General features: G+C 36.7%; 1 protein-coding gene across 8 annotated transcripts in view; it reads right to left on the reverse strand.

The window, feature by feature from the left end:
• Window positions 1-25,753, reverse strand: part of DCAF6 (DDB1 and CUL4 associated factor 6) — a 73,984-nt gene that overhangs the window by 46,255 nt on the left and 1,976 nt on the right. For all 8 annotated transcript variants that reach the window (XM_050978358.1, XM_050978355.1, XM_050978339.1 and 5 more), the window contains exons 2-4: window positions 11,855-11,916; window positions 5,492-5,584; window positions 2,719-2,904 (exon numbers count right to left, since the gene is read on the reverse strand). In XM_050978358.1, the coding sequence (XP_050834315.1) occupies window positions 2,719-2,904; window positions 5,492-5,584; window positions 11,855-11,916 (341 nt within the window). The remainder of the gene's footprint in view (window positions 1-2,718; window positions 2,905-5,491; window positions 5,585-11,854; window positions 11,917-25,753) is intronic.

Raw genomic sequence — 25,753 nt, forward strand, 5'->3', positions numbered from 1 at the left:
ATAAAAAGGCAAGAGACCATATTGTTAAATATTACCTGAATTCCACATGTCAGTGAATGCATAAGAAATATCAGTTTACTTACACTCTGTCTCTTAGAACAGAAAACAGATAATGTGTGGCAGTATTTTTATTTTCCTATACTTCTGTTACTACCAGTGGAAATTTATAAAACAACAACAATGGTTAATAGTGTGATACACTCATGGAACACAGACCATGAGTGATTCTTTAACATTTTAAATGAGATGATTTATCACCCCCACCTCCCAAAATTCTTAATAAAAGTAACTTATGGATATCTGCAAATCTCTCTACCTGAAATGGGGTTACAAAGGTAACAGTTGAAGGCTTCAGCCTCTCTTCTAAGGCTCAGCACAGTAACTGAGACAATGCTTGTTCTGCAAGTTATACTTATTTGGCACAGCAAAGGCAAGGTTTGAATACCAATAGATCTGCTGAGCTATGACCACTATTCTTCAATATATCAGGGTAACATATTGAAGACTGCTTTTCACTACATATTTCATTCAAATTAACTTTATTTGCATAGTTATAAAAGTTAGCAATCCACTAAATTTTTTAAGCATTTAGCAGAGCTTTCAGTGAAAACACTTTGCTCCAATAATGTTGCTGAATGTGACAAGCTCTTATTTCTAACTGCTGTGTTTAATTTTTGTTCACACTGATGCAATTTCACCCTATCTATGTAATATAACTTGCACATGGCAACTTTTATGTCCAGCATTCACAAACATCCTAAGTACTTTATAAGCACTAAACCAGAGAAATAGAGAAGTGCAAGCTCCAATAATTGAGTCAATATTACTACAATTAAGTTCATTAAGTACATTTAAGTACATTAAGTTCAACAAGTACACATTATAAATATATATCTAAAATTTGTTTTTTACTAACTAAAAACTTGTTTGCTACTTAACTTTAAAAGTGTATAGCTGTATGATCACTGTATTTAAAACAAGAAAGGAAGAGGTGTTAACAAAAGCACATTCCCTTTCTGAAACGCAATTCACATGAAGGGTAATAAAGAAAAGATTTGGCTGAGAAAAAACAAACTTGTCAAAGTCTTGTACAAACAATAAATTCTTCAGAAACAGGTCTCAAGAGCCTCTCCCTCTCTTATTCTATTCTCACTGAGAACTGAAAACAATTGTACAAATATCTCACAGTTTACAACAATCTACACCAATTTCCATGTTCCTCTGTTTCATGTTTTTGTAATGTCTTGAACTGCCACAAACTCCAAGGGCTGCATAAACCCACATTCAAATTTAGAATTGGTACCTCAGGGGCAGCTTTTAGCTTTTGTTATTTAGAGAACCCAGTGAGTCAAAGTTCTATATTTAACATGATGATGTGGTTACGTACAGCTGAGCAGTACCATCACAATATTTGGTAACTATCTCCCCACTCCAGGAACCTCCCAACCTCAGTGCAAAAACAGGATAAGAAAAATAACTTCATAAAGAGACAAAGTTGTTAAAACAGACAATGTCATAAAGAAATTATGATATTTCTTCCATTAACAGTGTTTAAAAGCAGCAAAAACAACCAAAACTGTATCAAAACTGTCATTCAAAACAACAATAATGCCCTCTTGTTAATATTATTGCTGAATAAAAATCATCCCAAATAAGACCATTTTGATGGTGCAATATAGCAGGGAAATGTAATTGGTGTAATTACAACCATAAGGACACTTTTACTACAGGAAAAATTAACTCTGGCAGTACTTCAGCCGCTTTCTTATTTCACACATTAAAAACTTCTCATAAAAATAATTGGAAAGATTTTGTTCACTTAACATGGAAAGTGATCTAAAAGCTTGCTATGAAATCTGAGCTAAATATATATAAAACCAATGGATTTGGGATTTCTTTCCCCAGTGTGTGTACTGCAGTACTGTGAAAAAAACCCCAACAAATAAATAGTGAAAGAAACAGGAACATTTATAACCTACCAAAAAAATACAATTTTTTTCTATTTTAAGCATAGTAAGTTTTGCAAGCAGCAGCTTTTGCTGTTATTTAAAAGAAGCAGATAGAACAATAAATCTTTATATTTTCCTAACTTAAGTAATACTTTGCTTCCTCACTTGCCTAATTTATATGAACAAAACTTCCACGGGAGGAGTGAAAAGACTGTGGCTAAATTACACCTAAAGAGTTAATGAGAACACACAATAGAAAAATTACCTACAACTGTAAACACATTTTTCAGATTAAGCTGTTCACACATGCTGAGCTAAGCATTTCTTAGAAGAATCTAAATTGTGAAAAAGGCATGAAACTGCTGAAAAGTTCAGAGAAGAGGGGAGGGGTGTGGGGGGCGAAGAATAAAAATAAAAATGCAAAACAGTCACTTCCCCTACCCCCCAGCCTACTTCAGGAAGAAATTCGGAGCTCAATTTTAATCTGCTTTGCTCTGCAGAATATTCCTTCAGTGAAGGTGAATTCATGTTTGCAAAGTGGTTTTAATAGTACCACTTTTTGCAAAGTACTCAATTTAATTTAGACAGCACCTTTCTCTGTTCAAGGCTACTTTTTAAAAGGAAAAAAAAAGCAACCAAAAAAAACAGAAGAAAATTTGTAACTCTCACTGCAACAAAGTTCTCAGCAGTCTGGTTAAAATCCTGGGCAACAATACAATAAAATATGTATTTGACCCATCTTAAACTCATGATTTATTTCAGGAGGTACCTCGTAGGTAGTCCCATAGTGGCAGGTGTACTGGCATTGCCTGTTGGTCTCTGCATCCTGTTCAACATTCGTGTAGAAAATGACTCCGTCTCCGGAACAAGAAACAATCTGCTTGTCATTGGTGCATGGTAGGAACTTTGCACTAAAAATATTGGCTCTGTGTCCTGAGTGAATCGTTGTGAGAACCTGAAGAACAAAGAAAAAAAGGAGGCTGCAGTAGGTCAATGTTTTCCAAGCAGATAAAGGATGGAAAAAACTCACTGAGAAATACCAGCTATGCACAGGCTGCCAGGGACCTACAGTTCAGTACAACAGAACAGAGAAGCTGCCTTCACACCAAATTTCTTCTAAGAACAACGTGGTTCTACAAGACAGCTTTGATCAGGCACTTGCACGAAGCAGTCTGCAAAACACAAGGGCTGGAATGCAGCTGCCACCTTAGTTTTTGCAATGCTGGTTCCAGAGCACACCGGGTTTCTCAAAGTGAAACATGAGGGTGATGGCACAGCCACTCAGCTCGTCAGTGAGGAGAGACTTAGAAGATCTGGGATATTGTAAATCAAGAAGAAGGCACTGTAATCCAAGCCAACTTTATTGACTTTAAAATTTGATGTTACTTTTCAACTCACTCTAAAAAGAAGAACTGATTTTTACAAGAAAGAATGTTTTGAAACTAGCCAAAAATAAATAAACATTTAGGAACTTGATTATACAGGGTCATAAACCAGGACTTGACTTAGACTCTCATTCATCTATATTAAAGCAGAGAAACATATGATTTACTTCACCATCACAGCTGATTTTAAACACTTTGTGGTGACTCTTTATTCTTCCCCACATATTTAGTTTACCAAAACTGAAAAAACCTCCACATGCTTTCCTGTGAACAAGTAAACATATTCTTATTTCTCCCATCTGCAGCACTTGAACCAAACTGCATTTTCACCACTCCCATTAGGAAAGAAATACTCACCAAGTTGTTTACAGTATGAAAATTACTTCCAAATTTCCACTCAATTAACTTAATCAAAGGAAGTATTTTGCAAATGAAGTTTCTCTATCAGTAGCAGCTCATGCCTAACAGTTCAGAAGTGCTATTTCACACCTTTTAAATGATTCCCACTAAACAGTTTAAATGTATCTACATATTGGGAAAGATACAAAATATTGACGGCTGAAGTCTATTTTTGCTACTCTACCTAGATAATAACAAAAAATAGGGCAATAAGGATATTTGCCCAGATGACAGAATTACAACACAGCTCGGATACCAATTTGCTGCCTTCTTCTGTATAGATCCTCTTACTCAAACCAGAAAAAATTAAGTGAACATAAAAATTGTGACACTCATTAAAAATCACATCTCTAGTACATTTCAGGAATAACACTGATTATTGAGTCTTCTTGCTGATACCTGCTGGTTTATAATTGCATTTGCATGTATTGGGGGGAAAAAAATTTCAAAAATCATCTTCTCCTCTGCTGTTACAAAAAATAAATAACTCAGCTAAGTGCGAAAAGTAAAATAAAAAAAATCAAAACATCTAAACATCTCCCACATTCCTCATTAGGTTTAAGTAGTACACAACAGGGGGAGAAAACTGTCCCATGAAAGCATAAAGCTTTAAATTGCAGCACCTTTTAAAATACTACAACATTTTAATATAAAAATTATATAATGAGCAATTATCCCATAGCAGGATATTAAAATAAACTCTGCAAAATAGATAACATTGAACATCCTTTATTTGCATGAAAAATTCTTACTCTGCAAGTCACTCCACCAACACTAACTTTGGAATGTATCCATCATCCACTTCACAGCTGTCTTGGATATCACTCTTCCACCAGAATTCCAAGTCCAAGAGAAACCCAACCTAGTGATACTGATCTGAACTTTGCCAGGCTGACACCAAAATTGAAAGCAAGAGATGAAGTTTGGAAGCTCTGGCTTACTTGGAGAGGTGAGCAAAAGGGCCTTGCCTATAGGCAGAGGCAACACTCCAAACCACCACAATCCTTCAGGAAAGCAAACTATTATTTTCTACTCAAACTCTCTTCTACCATATCTTCTGTTTCTCCCACACATTTAATTTTTGATCATATCCCCGGGGTTTAGTTGTCAGCCTCTGAGAGGACACAGCTTAGAGCATCTGTTCTACCAAACTATCAGCAGTTCCTTCAAGAGAAAGGTGTGGAACAGTGCCACTACCTGATGGATGCCAGCTGGCACTACTGGGAGTATTTCAGCTGCATTGCAACCCTTATTTCAGCAAAAATTATTCTCCATCCACTTGCAGGCACACACAAAGCAATGTAATTTTACATTGGAGTGAACTATTTTAATCAAGATTGACACCCCAACAACATTACACAGAAAGACATTACATACGCTAGATTACACAGAGCAAAAAATACAGTATTTTAAAAGTGAGAGGAAAATAGTTTATGTGACTACAAGATTTCATGAGAATTACTGAATCCTATTGCTGGTCCTGACACTAATCTGTGGTGAGACCATGTTCCCTTTGTGCCCGGCAATGTACCGTAAAATGGGATAAAACCAATGTCACAAAGGATTAGAACTCTCAAGATTTAAAGCACTGTGAGATTTTATTCCCATTTATATACACTAGGAACTGCATGATATTATCTTTTTCACATAATAATTAATATCTGAAAACTCATATATTTAAAAATATATCGTAATACCTTGAAAAATAATAGCTTGCATCCTATTTGAAAATTTACAAGCAGCCAGAAACAAACCTACCTTTCTGCTGTAGGGATTAGTAATGACCAGGTTGGTGTCATCTGAACCAGACAAGATATATTCTCCTGTATCATTCCAGCAAATTGTATTCACCTGCATGAATTAAAAAAAAATATTGCTTAGACTTGTATTAATTCAATTTTCACCATAATAAAACATCAATACTCATCCAACACTACAGAAATAGGAGTAAACAAAATCAACTGAAATGATGTCATTTCTAAGCAGCTAGCATTAAAAAAAAATTGTGTTTTTAAAACAAATTGATAAGGGAATCACCTGCTTCACCTATGGCATCTCAATTACTCCCTCTGCTCCTCACGAGTTCATCAGGTAAATTAAGCTTCCCACAGTAGCCACAATTTTACACACTCAGGGGCTTTAATGTACCAAATCTACTCCACGTGGAGTTCTCCGAATTTGAACTGGAGGGCATCACAGTGCTCTCATTACTGCATCTTCACCATATCCAAATTCTGACCATCCATTGCATTGCACACTTTTCAGTGACCACACCTTCCCAGGGAAAAGCACTGCAGAATCCATCCCAGATCCCTTTTGAAAAGTATGAGTAGGCTGGGAAAGAAGAATCCTACAGTGAGGTACAGAATTGTACTGGGAGAGCTTTACAATACATTTCCTTATCAATTCTCCTTTTCACAAGACTGTGCTTAATAATGTGTCAGTGAAACAAAGTTGTGAAAGCACTCAAAATCCAGGAAGCTCAAAAGGTATCCTGCAAGCAGCAGCTCATGCACAAGCACCAAAGACTGCATGCAAGACCATTATTATTTCAAGTAAGCCTCTAAAATACCTTCAAGTGTCAAACTGCAGCCATCACCATTTTCTGCTGGCTAGATTCTGTTGGCAGAACAGCTGCCTTAGTGTGATGTACCAGACTGGATTACAGAATTGGTAAAAACCCCACTTTGTTCTGAATTATTTTCTTAAGCCTTTTTTTTTAAATTCAAATGTTTTAGCCTGAGCCCCCCAACCCAATAAAAATAATTTTTATTTAAAATAAATACACCCATTCTAGTTGCTATTTTAATGGCAAGCTGAGTGGGGGTTAGTTGCAAAATCCGAGTTAGCAGTTTCAGGTGGATCACAGGGACAACAGCACCTTGATATTCTCAGGTGGAGGAACTTGAAGAGAGATCTTGGTGTTAAACAAACATGCCTATGCCAGGGCTAGCTCAGCGCTCAGAAACAATCAGATATTGTTAGGATTTATTAGGAAATGCACAGAAGAGCAGGATATACATCCATGCATGGCAATCCACGTGTCCTATGCTAAGCAGTTTGGTTCGTATCCCACTCCCGTATTCTCCCGTTTCTATTACTGCCCACTTGGAAAGAGAAATTATGACAAGGAATTACTAGGGTGCCCACAGATATCTAACACTTTTTATTGCAAAGAGCAAATAATTTGTACAGCTCTAGGGAAGGGAAATGATAAAAGCTTATTAGAGCATGAATGACATGGAAAAAGTAAAAAATAATTTTTTGTGGATCTTCACAGTACAAGAAATGGAAGGCCTTAAATGAAACGATCCAATGACACATGGCTTTTTAATGAAACTGGAAATCATTGTTATGGAACACCCTAAACACCAGAAGTGGAAGTATATACATATTCATCAAAGAGAAATGAAAAATGACCAGAAACAAAGGTGCAGCTTCCACCTCTATCTACCCATTAAAGCATGATGTGTTCTCCAGAACACCCATCAAATACTGCCTGCTTGCCCTGTCTCAACTTCCTTCAAAAATATGTGCTGGCCACTTTCAGGGCCAAGTTCTCAGGCTCCACTGAGCTTTGGTATGACCTTGCATGGCTACTCTTATGATTTCATAACTCTGGCTGTCAATCACCAAGAACCACAATTTCAACTAGCCCCCAGAACCATCTATCATTGAAATAACCTGTCCTGACAATGGCTGTACTCTAAAATGTTGTCAAACATTGCACAGCACTACAGTGAGGGCAAACACACAACCCAGCAATGTTTATTTTCATCTACATTTCCTCTCAAGCAGAAAAGTATTATTATCATTGCCCTAAAGAAACCAAAATGCTAATGTAAGAATACAGGAATAGAAACAAGAATGAAACACTGAAGAAACAAGGAAGCTACCAAAAATTTTAAAGTCATGATATGAGAAAGAAAAGTTAGCACAAAAAATTAAACAAATTGAGAGGTTGGATGTGTATATTTATGTACAAACCCAAAATCTGAATGACAGCAAAGCAGAGAAACATTGAAGATGCAAAGGAGAGACAAGATTATCTACATTGCAGCATCACAAGTCGACACAAGACATCATTCTCCTCCAAAATCCCAATTTCATTGCACTGATTGCCTCAGTAAAGCAATTTCAATATACCCTGCCCAGACCAAAGTTGGTTCAAAAATAATCCTGAATGACATAACCAGATTACTAGAAGTCAGCAACTAAACAGGCTTTTTTTGTTCTGTAGCCAACCACCTTCTCAGCATTACTGGAAACAAATGACTCAAAAGTAACAAAGTTTTCCAGTGAAATCAGCTTGTTTGGGGTTTTTTTCAGAGAATATACAGTGTTCAGTACAACCTACTGACCAACAGTGAATAACCCAAATAAATTTGCATATGGATCACTAAAAAAACCCAGAATTTAAAAATGCTTTCTCCTCATTCCATGGCAGTAAACTACTAAAATATAATGTAAAACAAAAACTGGGTAGAAAAATGCTTTTTATTTTGAAAAAGTTACATATTGTACTATCTGCACTGCCACTCAACACCCAACTAAAAGTATAATGTAACAGTTCCTATTCTGAGAGTTTGGAAATCTTGGGAAAGGGTGTTGGATCCAGAAGAAAGGATACATCAAACACAAATGACAGACAATTACTAACAAGGTAAGAAAAGCCAAAGGGTGTGAAATTAGCTTTTTTCTATTAAGTACTCCACTCTATTATTAATTGCATCTAATTTTATTTGTCACTCATCTAGCCTTTCAAGGAGTCAGCGGACTCTTCTGATTCATTAGTCAATTAGTCATATATAAATTTACTATCCCCATGTTTTCCTCAAAGACGATGCAGGAGGCAGTGCAGCCAATCCTTAAAAAACCAAAAAAGCAAAGTCTTCACTTCCATGCAAAGTGACCTCAGAATCAATTCTTTTGTGAACAGAAGAGATTAACAGAAGAGAAGAAATAGAAAATAGAAGAAAAGAAATAAAAATGGCTGTAGATATCCAGAATATCAGGAATATCCCCCAAGCAAAGAAGGGAGTAAAAAAGGCAGTGCTTTTCCTCTGTGGAGTACAAGGGGAAAATTGTTTCTAACAAAATACAAACTCCCTATACTGGTTTAAGTCTGGCTTTCAGGAGTACATCTGAAAAGGACTTGTTCCCAAGTGCCATCCTGAAGGAGACGAATGCCATGAAGGATGCTGCTTTGTTATTGATCTGAATGCCTGTACATAGAAATCAGAAGTTACTCCTTCAGGTAATATTCTTTATTTCAAAATGCTTCATCTACATCCTGCATTTTATCCTTCCTCAGCTTTCACAGGACCAAACCAGGAAGAAAATAATCCATATTTTTACCGTAATTCAATATGTTAAGAGTTTCTTTATCCTCTACTTTCCTCACACTTCATTGCTGCTGGTCCAGATTGCTTCTCTTGCAACATTTCTCCTTTGGATTTAGTCACTTCATACAGAACAGCTCACCCACCTCTGTACATTTCCTCATCTTCTTAAGCTCCCTTTACAGCTAACACAAAAAATGGCAAGTTCTGGCATACAAATGATCTTACTGAATTTGACCATGCGAACCTTGTTGAAAGAGGCAAATCCTGCCCTGGAAGGATGATAAGGCTACTGGCAGACATCAATACTTCTGTAGAACCAATTCAATTACTTCACACACTGCTGCTAGAAACTGTGTCTTCAAACCAAGGAGAAAATGGGACTGTTTCAAAGAGAATTGCCCCTGAACTCTGAGGTGAAAATATTCAGATTTTAAGCAAAAGATGTTATGGTAATATTACTGTTACAAGAGCGTGGATACGTGAAGTAATGAATGGAATATTCCCTTCTTCACCGATATCCTGCCCGGGTATGATTACACACACAGTTGTATCTCCTGCAGGATCTCTCTTCTGTGTAACAGGCAGGAACTTGGACGTTACTTTTATCCTCAATTAGTAAAAAAATTTCTTGCCTTAAGTAAGTTGTCCACAGTGTCCAATTACACAGCATGCTTTATATAGAAAATATAAATTCATTCAACAGCTTATACAGCAGAACAATGAAAAACTTCTTAAAAACACGAATCAACCAAACAGCAAGCAAAGAAAATCCCCAAATCCCTGCCATCCAACCTGCATTAAAAAAAACCTAGCCACCCAAAAACCAAACCTAGAAACACCTTTTAATAGGACAATATGGCATTCATTCCCTACATTTGAAATGCATGCTGAGTCAACAGTTGTGGTAAGAAGGAAAAAAAAAAAAAAAAAGGCCTAATTACCATTGATGGTAATAAAGAGATAAGGAGTTTAATCAGTACAAGCACTGTAATTTCATTGATTTCTATGTCACAGATTTTTTAAAAACAAATAGTAAGAAATTATACTGAGTGGTTGTTAGTCCTAAAAGATTATTCCTTGCAAAAAACCACAGAGTAAATGAGGTAAGAACTTCCAATAGCCCATTCCTTAAAGCTGAGAGTTCTGAGCAAATTTAACTTCTATAGATGTTTTTTCAAACTGTAGTATTTTAATACTGTATTTAAATACTATAGTATTTTAAACACCTGCAATAATGCTGTAAGTTTACAATTTAAGTGTTTTCCACCCACTGAAACAATTAGGCCATATGTAAAAGCATACTTTCAAAGCTAACACAATCACATCAAAATTAATAAATATCCATCAAGTAGATTAAAGCAACATCAATAGCCAACACCAAATCTGCAACTTTTATTACATGACACAGAGGCAGATAATTGAATAGAGATCAGTCACTTAACATTTAACAAGTAGTGAAGAAATATTATTTTCCTATATTCTATTTTAATACGAAAAAATTACTTTTTTTACAAGGAAATAAAGAAAAGTTAAATAAAAAGCCCTAATCAACTTCAGGAAAAGAAACTTGAAATTTTTAATCTTAAGTATTTGAGGAGATGAAAAATTACTTAGAGAAGAAATTTGGAAGCAGAGTATCCCTGTTACAACCTTGAATATGAAAATTAATAATTACACACAGTATCAGAGAATTGTTTGTGTTGGAAGAGACCTTACATCGTCATTCTTGTAACATTTATTGGGAAAAAAAAGGGAAATGTATATGTTTGTATCATTACACCAACACCATCTGTACTAGAATATTAAACTTATAATGTAGTCAGTATAGGAAAAGTAGTTCACATTTATACACAGCAGTTCTAATCCTGGCCTTCCCCAGACTGTCCAGGCTCACAAAAACACACGCACATAAAAATCATACTTCTGATCTTGAGAAGGCTGGATGTTAACAACACTTGTTCCTTAAAACTACTACTGTGTCAGTTTAAAATTATATTACTCCTCAATTAAAAGTCCAAGCAACTCAAGCTAAAGTAATTAATGTGTATTTCTAAAACTGTACAAACATAATAAAGTACAAAAGCTTCACTTACATTTTCATTTTTATAGAATACTTTCATTTTTCAGATATCTTGTACAACAAATACTTTAACAACCATAAATTTCTGCTCTAATCCTCAGAGGTAACATGGCAGCCTCTTTGTCCTGACCCTAGTTTAGGTAAAAGCATTATTTAAAAGGGTACATTTTAAAATATCTGTACCCCTTTCAAAAATTAATATTAATATTTAAATAAGCCTTTCAGGAAGGCTTATTTTTGTTTTCATTGCCTATAAGTCAGCATGTAGCACCTGATAATTTGCTTTTTGAAATGGGAAAATAAATCACTCAAAACACTAGTAAATTTTTAATTCAACACAGTATAACAAAATAAAACAAAAAAATACTTCATTTCCAGGTTTAAGATGAGTCCTAACTGAAAAGGTAGGAATATGTTTAAATGGCAGGAGAGAGTAATTCAATCAGCAATAGACACAACAGGAATGGGACATTGTTTTGCTTCAATGGTAAAAGTGTCAGATATTCAAGAAGAAACAAATAGCAAGAGAATTCAGATGTAGATCTCAACAAGCAGAGTGGTCCTGCTCAGCTTTAATGTACAAATATAAGATATTTGCCCTTTTAAGTTGAGGGACTATTACCATGGCAACAAAATCACAATTTAACAATTTTTAACCAAAAAAAAAAAAAAAAAAAAAAGCAACAAGTGACTTACACATCCATCATGCACATTCAAGGTTGCTTCAAGTTTTAATCTTTGGATAAATTCTCTTCTCCCTGTGAAGAAAAATACCAATTACATAACTTTTAAAAATTGAAGTAGTTAAGAGCCTGCTAATGACCATTCACAGGTAAAAACCTAAATGCTAAAGAACCAGAATATAAATTTAAATCTTGAAACAATTCATATGGTTCTCATTTTACAAATCCTAACACAAGCATGACATTTGCTGCACTTTAATAGAAGTGCAGAAATGGCAAAATGAACATTTCACAGGTTCACAGGCCGACACTCCCTCTAAAAGTAATAGCAAGAAAACAGAAATTAATCCTGTGGTTATTTGCTTCACTCAGCTGAGAGGGAGCTATGATAACATAGCTCAAGCAGTACAACCCTTGCATTTGGAAAATTTACATTTAAGACCAGTAACATTCCATTTCATACAAAGTATGTGAAAAGAAGAGATGAAGGAGAAAGGTAAAATCTATAAATGCATATGAAGACAAAGCCCCAAGAACTTTCATGTCCTTATACTCTATGTACAAACTGATTTTACCACTGCACCCAAAAACACTACTGTACTAAACACATGAAGAAGGAAAACCAAAGTATATTGACAAAAATGTGGTCTTTTCCTGAACTAGATGTTTCAACACGTGCCTCCAACTCTCAGGTTATACTGAACCTAATATTCCCCAGAAAGCACTCTCAGAAAAGACAAATACTGGTAAACCTAATATTTTTAACTTCAATTCCAAAAGCTTCTAAACTCAAGGACCATTATCCCTTTTTTAATTCTGTGTTAGCACATCTCTCAGAACAAAATTTCAGGTAAAAGCATCAGACTGTAGGCTTATGCCAGGCTGCACTGTTTCCAAATATGTAACTGTGAAATTCACTCACAATGAACCATAAAAACTTAGAATCAGGAAAAGAACAGCAAGAGAATCCACATCTGAAAAATCCTACATTCGTGATCTTGCTTTGGTTCAGCTCAAGGCAGAACCATGTCAGAGCTGTGGTGCCTCTGGCAGTGTTGCACATATTTGGAAAAGTAGTTTCTCCTCTCTCCACTTGCTTCTTCTGAATGCTTTTTATTTCTCCCATATACTCTCTAGTCCTGCAAAAGAACACCTAATATCCACACCTGGTCCCTCACAACCACCTGTCTGGAAGCAGGCATTGAGCATCCTTGCCCACTCCCTCCTCCAAGGCCAGGACATCCTTCCAGCAGCAACCACCCGATGTTCATACAGCCTTCCTTCCACCAAAAGGTCTGGGCTAGATACCTCAGTTTTGCTGGAAGTAGAAGCCACCTCCAAAATTCAAAATTTCTCATAACACTGCTTAAGTACCACATTAGATGAAGATCATACTTTGGGAAAATATTTTTTCTGTTTCAAGAGGAGGTACTTAGTGGGTGAAATGGTTATAAAGTGCTTGCACTTAAATCATGCCTGAGCCAGCTTTAAAAAGATAAAAGCCAGACTTCCCTCATGACCCATTTTATAAACACTGAAGTTGTGACATCTCAGGTGCTACAATTTCTGTTAACCAGGAATAAGCACAATTAGAGAAAGGTTAAAATAATGACATCTTATGCACCATGCTCTACTAGCAAGAATGTATGCATTCTTTGATATACACATCAAGGAATGCACATCTACCTAGTTCACTAGGCTTTCTTTACCACTTCTCCTTACCCATTTTTTCACCCTCCAGGAACACACTTTGACTGTAGATTCTTAATGGTTGGTTTATTGTACCTTTCTGTGAAATCCTCTTATTTTTTCAAATAAAATGATTTCTGTGTTTTCAACGAAGATTCCTACTTTCAGGTTAATCTGATTTCTTCAATTGCTTGTAAGTAAATGTCAATGCTGAGGTGGGAAATATCACCTGCTGCATGCTTGGGTATCACTTTGCATAACAGAAACTTTAAAATTCGCTTCTGGGGTGCTCCTGTATTGTAAAATACAGAGCACTAATGCACTGCCTCCAATAGGATAACTTCATTAAGAATTGTATACTCCACAGATCAACACAAAAATACAGTGTTTGCCAGACCCATCACACTTTCATTGATGAATAGAAAAAAATCTGATAGCAGTGGATGATTGTTGGGCATTGCACCAAGTGCATAAAATACATGTGGAACGAGGTGATGTCTGCAGAGCAACAGGCAGGTGCTTGCTGAGAATCCTCTGTACACAAAAACACCAAGGATGATTCAAACTAATTTTTAAAGACTAACAGGGCAACAGATTTTTCTCCTTCCTGTATGCTCTGGTTTTAATCCAAGCCACTTAAACCAACAAGTAAAAAACAATAACTATGTTCTAATCACATTTTCAGTTTAAATTTTTATTTCCTTACAGAAATCTGTTGACAAAATAAGATATGAACAATTTGTTGCTGTTAGATTAGGATTTTTTGTCTTAATAACAACACAGTATCTATACAAATCTCAGTAAACCTGAGATGCAGGTATAAGGTGTCTCATATACTCAGCACCTGGCCATTTAAAACATTTTTTTAAATTGTTAGGATGGTATATATGTTTTGTTATATATATGTTTAGTTATTTATCCTTTGATCATTTTTTATCTGTATATTTGAGAAAGGAATTAAATGCAAACAAAATTACAACCTAAATAGTTTCTATATCCCTAAAGGAAAAAGGGAGCAAGGGAGAAAGCAGTTAAAATGTTTTGCCTCCAACCCCCCCCCCCCCATTTGACTAAGTACTAAATGCAGTAAGACAACTGAATTGATTGTTTGCAGTTTATCTGACCATTCAAAACTAGAACCACCATATCCTAAGTGGTGCTTTTACTCTTAAATAAAAACCTGAACTACACAAATAAACTGATCTGAAGAAAATAGTGCCTCTGCTTTTGTTGTTAAAAGCTGAGCAAAGTCAGTGAATCTGTGTTCCTTGTACTTTAGCAATGACTCCCACATGTTCACTTGGTTTGATAAAAAATACTGCAGTAAGTATTAGAATTTGTCACTTGAATATTTTTGTCACTGATCCACTTTTATGACATTGAAAAAAATTAAGAAGCAATACCTCTTGGTTTGTTTTGTACTTACTCTTCAGCATCTCAGCTCTTATTGTTGGACTTCCTAAAAGTCAGATTCTCCATGTCAAGGGCTCTGCTCTCCCAAGTGACAAGAATCTTCACAATCCTTAATTCCCATTCACCTAATCCAAAGGCTGCCACTTCCATCCACCTTCCTAAAAAGGTAGCCCTCCTGGCTCCCCTTTCAGCTACAAGGATGGATGAAACCCAGCCTTCTAACAAAACCCCAAAAGTACTTTCCTCTTACAATATCAGCATCAGGACCTCTGCCATGTTTAGATTTTTCCCACCCCAATACTGAAAACAGGCTCTCAAGCCAGAAACTATTTATTTTTCCCCTTAACTATGTAGTACCCCTAGAAAGGCAATAATTTAATTCTGTGAAGGTGCTTCAATATATTGTTTCCTATATTCAAATAAGGCCTAGGACATGGATCAAGTGATCAAGCTGTCATCACCAAGATTATCTCTCTGGACACATGGGGTTTGCTCAAAACTGCTAAGGTGAATTTTCTAACAAGAACACAGTAAAGCAAAACAAAAAAAAGCACCCTGTTAAATTTCAGATGGCTGTGATGACCTCCCGGTGTTTACATAGCCGAAATTTGGAAAGCTGTCAAACTAATGCGCCACCCACCCATTTTCACTACTTATGCTCCAAGTGAAGCCTCAAGGTTCAGCGATATTCTCAGTACAATGATCACTAATATTCCCAGTTTTTAGCCATCCACCTATTCTCACCAAACATTATGCACTAATGAAGCCTCAAGGTACAGTGAAACTCACAGTGCAGTGATCAATAATGTTTTTAGTTTATATTAAGCTGGAGATTTAGGGACCATTCTTTGTATGAAAGAAGCCCCACCTTGAGTCATTCATGATACAAATTTAAATATAAGAAAGCAGGTGAAAGAGAAGCTGCAACTGTTTCTTTGTAACTTTATTTCTTCAAAACATCCACTGTGCACAAGGTCAAACCAAGCTCTGCCTTGCAACTCCCACCTGGAGAATTACCCAGTCTGGGTGTCTGCAGTGCTCTAATCTCACTTCAGGGAGCAACACCAAAATAAAACAGCATCCCTTGTACTCCCCACTCACTGTCCTTATGACACCATTTAGGTCACAATCCTCAGTTTAAGAATTGCTGATCAGGTGCTTCCTACGTACCTGTTTTGGCAGAGAGACACATACCTTTCTTTTGTAAGTAACTTAGGCAAAGCTGCTTCAGAACTGATGACAGCAGACAAGTTAGATGCTTTGAGCATGCAAAACCTTCATATATTTAAAACTGGGCTCCAAAGTTTCCCCATGAAGAAGAACAGATCACACTTCATGACGAAGGTTTAGCTTTAAAGCACACTTGTACTCCACAAAAATTTAACTGAACTTTGATCCAAAGCAGCACCAGCACCGTATAAGATGTTAAAAGACAACCCTTATTCAGTAATAGATCCCATTTATCAAATGAACACTCATTTATATCAAGCTAGCTCTTTGCAAGGCCAAGTCCCTCAGCGCTGGCTCGCTGTGACATTTGGAATGCCCTAGTTTAAAGCTGAAATGGAGCCAGCATCTGTTCCCAATGCAGAGCACATGTTATCCTGCACTCTGAGTGCATTTCAAAACTTCTTTTGGTTTTTCAGGGTTCAATTTAGGCATTTCTGAAGTAACCCTATTTGTATATAGCTTATTTTGCTGGATTAACTACATCAAACTCTTCTGATCCCCATCGAAACACAATTTTTCCAGCAACCAGAATTCTCCATATACCATAAAGCAAACAGGACTACACATAATAAGCACTGAATTAACTTCCATCAAGGTAAGTTAAAATTCGTGACGATTAATTACAACCTTAAAAATCACTTGTTAGCTATGAAGCCAGCACTGGCCCTATTTTATAGCCATTGTGACAAAGACTCAAACAATTTATCAAAAGAAAAGAGTGAACCAGCAGTACTGCCAGAAACCAAATCCATGGGTGTGACCTCCAATCCTTTGAACAAGGCTCTGTGTTTTATTTATTCACTCTTCTGCAGAACTGCAAAAATACAAAAAAAATATAACTCTTGGTTCTGTTAATGTTTAAAAGACTACCTTTCAAGAGACTATGATCAACTATTTCATTAGGGTTTAAGTTCAAAGCAGATAACTCAAATTATTCTTTGTTCCTAATGATACATCACAAAGTGTGAAAGAATAAACAATACGAAGAAAACACAAAATATTTTTTATTGTCTAGAAAGAGATTTCTTTGCCATTTAATATGTCAGAGTTTTGCTACTAACCAGCCAGCAGCAAACAACTTGGTGCTAATCAAGCCTGTACTCAAATCCTAAAATAGGCTCAAGTAATGAACTTTAGGTATTAAGAAACACAAAACTTTCAGATATTATAACACCAAGACAGAAACTACAGAAGACAGGACACTATGCCCTAAATTATAAATCAGCAACTATAATATCTCATGGTGAGTATATTAATACAAAATCTGATCTCAAAAAACCCACAAATGACAACAACAAAAACAAATTAAGAAAAACAAAACAAAAACAAACAAACCAAAAAACCAAACAACCAAAAAAAAAAGTAGTTCAGCAATGTAATACATTTAGGGTAATAAATAATCATTTTGGAAAATACTTCTGTTTAGGTTTGCTTCTACAGAATCTGCAAAAATAGGTTACTGTATGTAAGAGCATGGATAAGATGTGTTTGGTTAGTACCAATGGCTGTAATTAACTTTGAAACATGTTTTGGATACTGAAAGTACACACTCCCAAATATAAGCCTCCACTGACCTCTATAACTGGTAAGGTTACAAGCATTTGAGCTTTAAACCAATGGCTTTGATTTCTGTTTGATATTTACCATGGTTTATGCCTGAAAGATTTCATAAAATTCAGCAGCATTAATACAAAGTATTTAAGGTGTTCTCAGTGACAAAAAACGTAGGATAAAGCACAAGTATCTTTCTCAGAAAAGGCACATTATCTGTGCTGTACTGACTGGTGCTAAGTGGATTTCATTCACAAGTACACCACATTCTGACAGATATCCTTACACTTCCCATATTTAAGTCTTCTGTATTGTTCTTGCCACAGACTGCAAGTGAGGTTTTGTGACAGGAGGAAAAATATGCCAGTTTTCAGCAATTTTGATATTTATTCAATCTTTAAAGTAGTCTGATGATCAAATACAACTACTCGCTGAGACAAAAGGCACTTGAAATGTTTCTATTATGCCACAAATATTTCTAATTTCTATAGAGCAGAAGACAAAATTCACATGACAAAACTAAGAGAAGCTTTATCTATGTAAAAGATAACACATACCAACAGAAAAACTATCTGGCATAGCTTAAGTGATTAACTGGACATAGGATTAACTACATGCAAAAGCTTTTGCTGTTTTCTCCACCAGCGCTAAAATAGGCCTCCCAAAGAAACACCTCCAAATTCTAAAACAGATACAAACACAAAAACAATAGTTATCAGATCAAGAAAAATACACTTGTGCCCTGCTTTCTTCTCCAAAGAAAAGTCAAAGGAGGTTTCTATTAACTGAAAGCAAAAATAAATTATATGCAGATTGTTGCAAGTTGGAGTAAACAGTATTACTGTAGGTTTCAATACATCTTTGGAAATGCCTTCCTTTGACTTTTAAAAGTCTTCATCTGAAACAATATGGGCAAAAATGTTGAATACTTTCTTATAAAAATGACATCAATGTAATAACCCAGGCAATCCTTAACAACACTTGGAGAAATACACATCAGGAACTCTGCTTTATGTTCTCAGGTACTACTGACCACAGTGACACAGAAGGTTCATCAGGAGCTCCACCTCCCAGCAAGAAAAGATGGCATGGAAGCTGAAATGCAGTGTTGCTCCAACCCAGTGCAGAAGTTATAATTGCTTGTAGAGGAAGCAGGGTCTCCCACCTCCAAGCACTCAGGCAAAATGAACACTGGAGCATGCAGAATGGCTAGGAGAAGGAAAGAAAACGTAGAATCTGCTTTTAAGAGAGCATTCCTAGGGGAATGTCCTCTTTGCTGCTGAGAAGGCGTGTGCCCCCAGTGTCACCAGTCCTGCTATCACCTTCCAGTGCCTGCCAGAGGCTGCTGCTTCTCCCACTCTACAGCAGGACTAACCCCAGCAATTCCAGACAAGGGCTCCAGGCAAAATCAAAGCCTACTATTTAAAGTTGTTCAAGCTAACTCAATACTCATCTTTAAAGAGATTAGGAAGTGATTATACAGAAGATTACCAGCATATCTATAGCCATGCCTTCTAGCAAAAAACACCCCAGGGGCTGCCTTTCCACAAGTGAAACTGAGAACTTGGACAGCATGGAACTGAATTAAGGAATTTAACATTCTGCACACCTGCCAAATTTACCATACCATATAATCCTGGGCAGTATAGGAATTGTACGCTGCTGGATTTGTTTGGGGGAACTCAGGAAATAGATATATAGATACCATAACAGATATGGGTCATAACCCCATAAGACTGCAAATGTAAACACCAGGAAACTGCCCAGGATTGAAGACAGATTACATCAAAAGTTGAGTTCAAGTAGAAAGCTGAGTCTGGATAGTAGATGACTGTTAAGTTAATAGGTTAAATTATAGCTGGGTATTTAAAAATAAATGGGGAAAAAAAAAAAAACCTTTTAAACCCCCTTTGTTTAAAAACAAATGGGGGAAAAAAAACCCTTTAAAAATTACACTGCCTGTTGCATTAAACTACGTGTATTCATCCTAAGCAACAAAAAACAACCTGTTTAACTCCAAAGACTCTTTTTTTTACTGAAGAGAGTTCTTAGGACACAACAGTGTTTTTAAAATAAAACCAAATTAAAAAGGAACCAGATTTTTTCTTAATTTCCTAGAAAGGTAAATAACAGAAACAGACTACAATAACTGTAACAAAGCAATGCAACCTAAATACAGAGATGGGTTGGGTTTAACAGTTTAATTTTAACAGTTTTTTATTTTGGTGAAGTTTCAGCAGTGCAAAAAGGGGTGAACAAGCACTGATTGTTCAGAACACATGAAGTTCACAGGGAAGAGAAGGGACAGATTCTCATCTTGCCCATGATATCTGTTAGAGAACAGTCAGCATTGATGACACACTCAATCTTCCCAGAGGAAAGCCTGCAAATCCTTGAAGAACACAATGAGGAAAATAAGGGGTTATTAAAATTCCCTGATGTGACTCAGATTCCATCTCACGATATTCACATTCAATATTTAATGATTCAACACACACTAGAGCACTTGGGACACATCTGAATCAGCAGCTCACTAAGCTCCAAAGACACAAAAAAGCCAAGACTTGCACTCAACCAGTGAAAAATCCAGCTTTGTTCAAAGGCTGGCATAGTTTGTGTCTGAACTGATCCCTTTCCTTAGTGCCAGGACAGGACTGGTCTTAAGTGTCAACAGGTTCTTGACACATGATCAGTTATACCCCACTAAACTATTCTGGGGACACTCAAGGATAGAAGATCAGGAATCACATGCAAAGTCACAAGAACTCACAGAGCTGCAGCGCAACATCTTGGAAGTGACTGAACACAGGCAGGTTTAATGGTCTGCCCTAATGCAGTTAATGGAAGCAATCCAACTGGAAGAAAGCTATGGGAGAAAAAAAAATTAAATAAATAAATAAAGGAAAGAGATCTAAAGGATCTCTCTCATCACTGCCTCATCCTGAAATACAAATCCAGTACATGCTGTACACGACTTGTTTTTGCAGCGAGAGACAGCTTTCATGTATCAAAGCTCATTATTAGAAGATCAAGGTACAACTTAACTACGAAGCTGTCTGAAACACTCAGCATCAAGGCAGGCAGTTATTTACAAAGCAAACACATTTCCTGTACAAACACAGTCTTTAAAAGCACACAATGTAAATGCAATGAAATATTGCAATCAAAAACGAAAATATATTAGAAGTGCACACAAATGTCTGCAGTCTCCAGCTGTCTGCAGAAGAACACTGAGGCTCCAAAGGATAAAAGCAAATACATTTGCAACCTAAGACTTAGTATATTTCAAATATTATAATACATGCAAAGCCTTGGGACTACAACCCACTTACATACACTCCTACTACCTGGCAGCCATTAACACACATGATTAATGTTCTGTTAATCATAGATATTACACATAAGGTTAATCCCTTAAAATCAAAAAGTACATCTGCATAGTTCTGTCCATTTGAAGAAATTATGACAAATCTGCAGACAAGTGGAAAGGCCTCCTGAATTTCTGAAGGACAGAAAATCAACAGTCTGAAACAGTTATACCAATTTTTCATCATTTCTTTCTGGCCAAATATAATGCCAGAAATCCACCTTCCCTTTTAATTCATATGTCAAAATGCAACAGCAGCAAAACAGCTGGTGGTTTAGAAAATTAAAACACGAAAACTCAGTAAGTAGGTCCATTGATAAATTCTTATCTAGGCAGTAGTATAATATTTTTTAAAAAATTAAAAAAAGAAAAAACAAAACCCAAAAAGCAGGTTTCTGCAACGTAATCCCACCAAATAACATAATAATGTGACCCATAAGGGCCTACAGTTTCACACAAACTGGTGTTTGTTTGTACATAAAAACCAGAAGCTGTGCTACTATGAATCCCCAGCATCCTAAAAACAGTCATTGGAAATCATTCTCTTATTTTAGGACAGAGTGACAGAAGGCACCAAGTAATCCCAGCCCCTGCATGTAATTTTCCTTTTTTTAAAAGAAAATACACAAAAATTATCATCAACATGTCATCACTGAATGGAAGTAAAATGGGACAACACTGTGGAGAAAGAAGCAGTAACAAACCATATCAGTTAAACCACAAAACACACAGGAAGATGTAATTGAAAAAAGGTCAATGATATCAACCACCTGTGAAGATTTCTAAGATAACAGCAAAACAAGCTGTCAAATTACCTAGATTAATGCTACATGGCTGTACCCCTTGCAGGTCCAAGTGTCTCCTGTCCTCCACTCCCATAGCTCAGTTAGTCTATGCTTGAAATAAGCTCAAGATACCTGAAGATAACAGAAGGCTGATTAAATTGAAATTAAAGCTAAGCATTCAGCACTCAGACCCCAGAAATACTCATCTAACCTTAATCCTTCCTCCCAGCTCACATCTCTTTCTGGTTTTCTGATATCTACTAAATTATTACCAGCCAGCATTTTTTGTTGTTTTGTCCAGATGATTCTGTTACACTGTGCTTTTACTATCCTTTACCAACATTAAAGGCTTTAAAAATGGGTGTCTTTATTATCTGAGCTGATTTACTTTGAAGTAGGAAAAAAAAAATCATTAATCCTGTATGCTAGGATCACCCCTCATATCTTTTCCTACAAGCTGTTTTAGATACATATAGTGCCTTTCTGCTCCTCAGTACCAATTAAAATGAGATAGTATCAAGGAATTAATTTCAGACACAGTCTCTTGATTAAACTCCTCCAAATTCAATTTATTATCAACAGGTCTCAATGCCACATTGTTCTTTCATTAGCCCATCTGTAATTTTTTAAGGACTATAGTCACTAAGCCTTGATTTTATTAACAAGGGGAAAAAACTCCAAAGATATCCAGTTTAAGGCAATACCTGATCACTGTCCTCTCTTGTGGATTTTTCAATTAAAAAGTTACATCTTTTTTCTGCAATGCTCTTATGCACCTTAAGCTCTTCTACACAACCAGTGAAGATCCAATGACTACACCAAATTTCCTGCCTTCCTAACGCTTCCTACCTCCTTCCAATGTTAGACTGAGCATGTAAAAATTGTTCTACAAAAACAAAAAAACAAAAACTAAACATCAAAAGTATAATGCAAAGAATTTAAGAAGAAAGGCTGATTAAATACTCTGCCCATCTCCAAGTCTGCAAGAGCACCAGCTACAAAGCTGATCATGTTAAAGCTCTCTGACCCTTCTCACTCTGCATTATTTTCAAAGACCAAGATACCACATGTTAAAATATAGCAAAAACTGGGGAAAATAATGCCTTTCTTTTTGGTTGTTCTCCCCGGCATTCAAGTTTCCCTTCTGCTGGGTTTGGTTGGTTTGTTTGACCAAGAAAAGCAAAAGAGAGAATGAAAGTTTACAGTATTTTAAGGAAGTATTTTAATTGCACTCTCACACTCTGGGCAATGTATTTTAGGAAATACCAAATGTTCAACAGCAACACCCAATTCTATCTTCATTCAACCAGCCACTACTAGTTTTATAAACTGACATGAATGGAAGGCAGTCAGTATCCAAACTAATCAGTTATAACAGCTATTCTTGCCTGGTTTTCAACCCTACTTATGAGCAGGGCAATCAACTAACTTCAAAACTGTAATTAGCTCTGGGGTTACTGTGGTTCATCCCCATAAAGAGGGGAACTATTGAAACCTAAGTAGTTTGGTGAGTTCTCCCTACATACAAATATTCACAGATCTCTTTTTACTAAGAACTGCTGAAGCTTTACAAAATTCGATCACAATGAATCTAACTACTGGTTTCCTTGCAGTGAGTTTTTTACAGACTTCAAACTTTTCCCATATCTTAAAAACCAGGATCATAAAAACTTAATAAGATATGAAATAATCTTTTAAGAAGGAGGAGTGAGAGCTCATGGGAAAGCACCACAATGCCATCTCTAAGATATATGCTAAACTTAAAAGAAAAAGAAGGAATGAAGATTTCAGAAAATATCAGAGATTGGGAAGAGCTGATTATTTTGATATTTGCTTCCATTGTATGAAGCACCACAGCTTCCAACAACCACTCTGAGCTAAAATACAGCATCATTTCCTCTCCTTTTAAACTGAGAGACTTTCTCTGGATAGCCTGCTATGTCAGACAGCAAAAATAAACCACTCAAACAAAAACCCCAAAACAAACAAATAAAAATAAAAAGGAAAAGTCTTCATTCTTCCTGCTGTCTAAACAGAGCCATTCTTGGCAGCATGACCCTTCACAGAAAAGCAAATAAACCCATCACATTAAATACTTCAGAGGAATTATGGATTCCTCTTTCTTGCAAGAAACCCATGCTGCCATTTCTCTAGCCAAATCATTATATGCTATATTTAATCCACACAGAGGCCTTTATTGTGCTGGCACAGAACGCAGTACCTGCCACCGGAACAGGTTTGTTCACTCGAAGCTGAAACATTGCCACAATGATACAAAATTGCAAGATTTGGAGATTCCTGTGCAAGTATCCTGAGTAATTACACTTGCCAGTTTCAAGGCAGAATTTAACTTGGATCCTACAGTTTGCACCAGTGTTTTTCAGGGTAAAAGCCCCACCATCTGCCGCAGAAAGCAGTCTGAAACTCAGTTTCCATTTGTGATCCAGCAGCAGGGCTCCTCCACCAGCGCCAGGCTAAGAGGATGCCCAGACTGAATTGAAGAAAAGAGAGTTATTGACAGCCTCCCCCCCCGGCCTGCCTTCCTCTGGAGACCTCAAATACAAGAGGTGTCTGAAATTGAGACTAATTAGCCTACAAATGCTGAAGGAAACGTAGCTAACAGATACATTGCTGAGACCCACATCTTTCTTCTCTCATCACAGCAGGAGCTCTCACCAAAGGATAACGTCTGAAGGACACATCCCAGGGATGCACCTACAGCTCCATCTTCATGAGCTGTTTCTCTGGAACTCTGTCCAGAACTGACTGGGCTTTAGAGCAATTATTTAGAGATCTAGCAAAATCAGACAGAGTTTTTGCAAAGGCAAAATAAATTCCAAAATAGATTCCAGGGGTGAGCTATCTGCATGGAAAGGTACATTACACAGATCCTTCCTGGAGCAGCTGTCTTCAGAAGCTGGGAGAGGCTATTTATAGAGTACCACTTGATTGCCAGTTCACATGAAACTAAAACACTGAGTAAATAGGAAACAGCAATTAGTCCTCAGATGCCTCACTTCAAAACATTGTCACTGTCGATATTTCTGATATTTTACATTATAGCACAACACAACCATCCCAGCAAAGGGCTCAATAAACAAGTACCATCCACACAGACACATCTTCCTCCCAACTGCACTGTTAGTCATGGACTTGCTAAAATACTTTTCCTTTGATTTGGTGGCTGAAAAAGTGCAGCAAGCAAAGAAGAGATATATAAACTACTTCATTTTGTACCTGAATCCATAACTGTTTAGACAAATTTGCAAAAAATAATTTGCCCAAAAAAAGAAAAAATGCACATGGACAATGCCTCGAGTCTCCCAATACTATTCCTAAGTTACAATGAAATTCCTGTCCTCCATTTTTTTCTGACAGACTGTTGAAACACTACTAAAAAAATAAATTATAAATAGGAAAAGGCCTTACTTCCCACGCAGATCAGACCAGCAGTGACCAACAACCAGTGGCACCCAGCTGATCACTGCAGTGTTGACCAGTGGGCCAGAGAACAAAGCTCCTACACAGAGCTGCTGAAGTCTGAAAGAGAAAAGACCCACACCTTCACTGCCCTGCACAGAAAAAGGCACAACAACAGACCTCTTCTCTGGGAAATCTGCACTTGAACAACCACACCTGACTAGCAGCCCAATCAGTGGGTTTATTAAGGCCATAAATGCCATTTGGGGTAAAAGTGCAGCAGCTCCACAAGACAAGCACATCCTGTGCCAACCCCTTGGTGAAAAGCAGGAGTCAGTAAGGACTGAGCATGTCTTGCCACCACCAATGCAGATCTCAGCATCAATTCAGTGGGAAGGCTTTGCCAGATCCTATTCTTTCAAGGCTCTCAAGCAAATGAACTTGTTAGGGTGACAAG

This window comes from Serinus canaria, chromosome 1 (assembly GCF_022539315.1).
Source record: "Serinus canaria isolate serCan28SL12 chromosome 1, serCan2020, whole genome shotgun sequence".
Taxonomy (NCBI): domain Eukaryota; kingdom Metazoa; phylum Chordata; class Aves; order Passeriformes; family Fringillidae; genus Serinus; species Serinus canaria.